The sequence below is a fragment of the Dinoponera quadriceps genome, unplaced genomic scaffold (genome assembly GCF_001313825.1).
Source record: "Dinoponera quadriceps isolate SergipeBrazil2010 unplaced genomic scaffold, ASM131382v1 scaffold5087, whole genome shotgun sequence".
In the NCBI taxonomy this organism is placed as follows: domain Eukaryota; kingdom Metazoa; phylum Arthropoda; class Insecta; order Hymenoptera; family Formicidae; genus Dinoponera; species Dinoponera quadriceps.
In genome coordinates, this window is record NW_014559018.1 from 1 (window position 1) to 3,910 (window position 3,910).

A 3,910-nucleotide genomic window follows, 5' to 3' on the forward strand; every position below is an offset into this window, starting at 1 on the left:
CCGATTAAAAAACCGAACGAACTTATTTGCCAACCCAATACAATTTTTATTATCATACACTTCTGTGATCAGTTGAAGATATTCAAAATCCAATTCATCGCAATCGGCATCAGAAAGCTCAATATCATAAATATTCCGAAAATATAAATTCTGAGGTTATTGGTCAATAAGTATTGCCAATTGACATTAGTTAGATCCATAAAGAAATATTTCTACAGATAAAATAAAGGAAAAATATTTAAACAAATTATGGCATTCATTTAAAGGAACTTTCAGGCATAGGCTTCATTTTATTGTTTAAATGTCATAATTTGAAAGAAAATATCTTTTCTTTTAAGGTGTTGAAATACATGCAATTTTCGTTAAAATTTTTTGCAATATTCCGTGCAAAACGTGTTACAAACCTTATTGCTCACAGCAGCGATATCTTGTAATGCCAAAATAGGTGGACTGTCTTTACGCTACACGATAGCACAACGACCTGCCGCCCACCGTAGTGGAAGATCCGATCAATAATTATTAAGATTGTTACAATGAGACCTAAGATTTCAAATCGCCACTGGAAAATTTTTCTCTTTCATGTATATCACTATAACGGACCATAACAGACATCTTGAAAAACACCTTAACATACAGAGTATTATATGCCAGATTGCAAGGACCCGCGTGAGAAATGAGAGAGCGATTGGCCCGAATGTGTTTTCATTCTCTCACACGTGCTCTTACAATGGCAAACCGGCATTATCGTTTTATATGCATGAAGAAACTAACTCGATTATGGCAACCGTAAATATTCAGTTAACTGAGTTTCGGTTACAATAACATGTAGCCTTTTTTCGCTGAAGGGCTGTTTACATCAATAAGTGTTTTCGGTTAGGAGAACCGAAATTTTCCCTTCCAAATGCGTTAAACTATTATATTAGGTTAACCTAATTCGTTAACCTAACCATATACTTAAACCGAGAATACGAAGCGACATGTGCTGCCATAGATATGATATACCAACAATGTTAACAATCCTACAGTCTAAGATGATAGTCTCGGAACCAAGAAGTTTCAGGTTCAAATCCCAACAGGAGAAACATAATATTTTTGTCGAATAGCAATATTAACTCGGTTAAAATAACCGAGTACAATTGTCTGAGCAGCAGAAATATTCTATAGGAATTTTTCTAATTCTATTTCAACAATCGAGTTTTCATTTTGTCTACAGATAACAAAAATTTTCGGTTGTCATGACCGAAATTCAGTTACAAGAACTAAACTTTTTTTGTTTTTTCTGTGTATATTGATCGTTAGGATTATATATCCATGACAAACTTGAGCTTTTGTTTTCTCGCAAATACCTCACATCACCTGCACATCACCATGAAGAACACATCACACTCGTGTACAGTAAAGAAATATACTCGTTCAACTGGCAAGAATATGACGACGAGACACAACAATGTTGTCACGTGAGTTCTAACTTAGCAACAATTTAATGTAAGAGTGCAATTATCTATATTTCATGGTAATGCACATGTTTGAAGAACAGAAACTGCCTCATAAGTGGGTGCATGGCAGCAGCTAAATAAGAAATGAGCCAGAGCACTCACGTCATGGCAATATAGCGACTATATTACGGATTATCGGCAACAAAGCAATAGTCATTATTTTGCTCGGCCCGATGGCGAAGAAAAAATGGAATAAAGACATCGCGTATGCGATGACCCCCTTCAAATTGCTAACGTGGCCGATCGGCGTTTGGCCGCTTCAGGTTTTCAACGTTTTCTCACTAATACGATGGATCGTGGCCACCTGTTGCTTGGTACGTATTTTTTGAGTTCAGCATCATTTTCCTCTGTTGTATGACCTTTGAAAGATGTAAGTACTGTGACTTAAAATCAATCGTACGTTTAATTTATAATAATGTTGCACAGGATGAGATATTTAAAGAACATTCAATTAATATTTCTAGAAAAGTATTAATTTTCGAGAGAAAAATGTATTTATTTTTTAAAATAAAAGTTTAGGAACAAGTTTGAATGAGCATCTTTAAAGCGACTACAATAGTGTTATCATTCATGATATCATTTTCGTGATATATTAATAAGAACCATTAAAAAAAAAATATTTTCCCTAATTATATTTTTTTCATATAACCAATATATGTTAAGGTAAATTAATCCTATTATATTATGTTTTCATTAAGTACATCCCCTCATTTGGAACTTTAATATCAGGTATACGTATCGCATTTGTGGCACGTTTTGAAAATAATTAATTATAATTTTATGCAACAACGCAAATATATGAAGTACATAAATTCCTTGATAACTGAAATTTTTTTTAACACCCAAGCAGAGATGCCAGATCGTGTGATTTCTGGATTGTGATTCACGTGATGATAGGCTTATGTTACGCTGCATGAATATAAAGCAACACAAGATGCTTGTTTTTGTATTGGATTGCTTGTGTGCTAGAAATATTGCGTTTTAATTGATGCATTTCTATAAATCATATGAATAATCCAAAAATTTCACAATCTGGCAGCTCTACACCCAAGTACCGTACAGAAACGTATATTTTTGCTCACGTATATTTTTTGCTCATTTTTACAGAGTTTCGTAGTGATCATGCCGGCACTCGAATTCCAATTCGGCTGCACCGATGCAGGATCGAACGTAGACAGCCTCATGCTGATTACGTGTGGGCTACTCGCCATGATGAAAACTATACTATTTCGCGTTTATATAGAGCAATTAGCTGACAATTACAATTCCGCAATAAACGATTACCTTATGGTCGAGGATACAGGAAAGCGTGTCATTATGCGACGACACGCTTTTTTCGGAAGAATGCTCGCCTGCTTCATGGTGTGCTTCTCGTATTTCGCCAGTGCGCTATGTACGCTAATCTCTGCTCTAACCGACGACAAAGATAAGCAGCTTAATGCAACATACGAGGTGGCAGTGGAGGAATATCCGATACCGTCAAGATGCACCTTAGAGTACTTGAATGTACCTACCAGCGTGTCTAAGATAATTTGCTTTTTCGAGTTTATGGCATTTATACTTACGAGTACCAGTAATCACGGTAATGCCATATTCATTAAGAACCGTCATTACTGCTTTCTACCTGTGTATTCTAACATTTATTAAAACGATAATTAATATCATAGAACTTTAAATAATAAGAGACTACTATTTTCATGCTATTATTTAAGAAAATCATGTTACATGTCCTTTTACTAAGGTACCGACGCCTTATTCCTCAATGCTACATTGCATGTTTGCGGCCAAGTGAAAATCCTCAAGGCCGATTTCACCAATTTCGACACTACGAGTTCGAGAATCCACGAACGCTTCAATGCATTGGTCAAGAGACACAACTACCTGATAACAATGGCCAATAAACTCGCTGAGACGATCAATTATGTTATGCTGATGCAGTTTTTTGTTAGTAGCATTCTTTTGTGCATAATAGGTGAATAACCTTTTTCAATATTCGCAATATTTGCAGCATTGACAAGAAAAGGGTATCTTAATTTAAAAATGCTTGTATTAAATATACATATGTTACCGTAGGATTTCAACTTATTCTCGCATTGAGATTAAGCCATTTCGGTATGCTGGCAAAAAGCATCGTGATGATGAGCTCCTTTATGACACAGTTATCGGCATACAGTTTCGTCGGGGACTATTTGAAGTCCCAAATGGAAGAAGTCGGATTGTCTATTTATCAAAGCAATTGGTACAACCTTCCTCTAACTGTAACAAGAAATATTGTCTTCATGATGATGTGGGATCAGTATCCCGTCAAGCTCCTAGCTGGCAACTTCATTGTGGTAAATCTGTCCACCTATATGAACATCATTAAAACGTCAATGTCCTATCTATCTGTGCTACGCGTAATGGTAGATACATGA

General features: G+C 35.6%; 1 protein-coding gene across 1 annotated transcript; it reads left to right on the forward strand.

Moving 5' to 3' along the window:
• Window positions 1-1,299: 1,299 nt before the first annotated feature.
• On the forward strand, window positions 1,300-3,910 carry LOC106750109 (odorant receptor 13a-like; the record flags this gene model as incomplete). The annotated part of the gene is made up of 4 exons (XM_014630209.1): window positions 1,300-1,457; window positions 2,604-3,078; window positions 3,238-3,468; window positions 3,570-3,910. Coding segments are annotated over 4 exons (1,205 nt in total), but the record flags the coding sequence as incomplete, so codon positions are not given.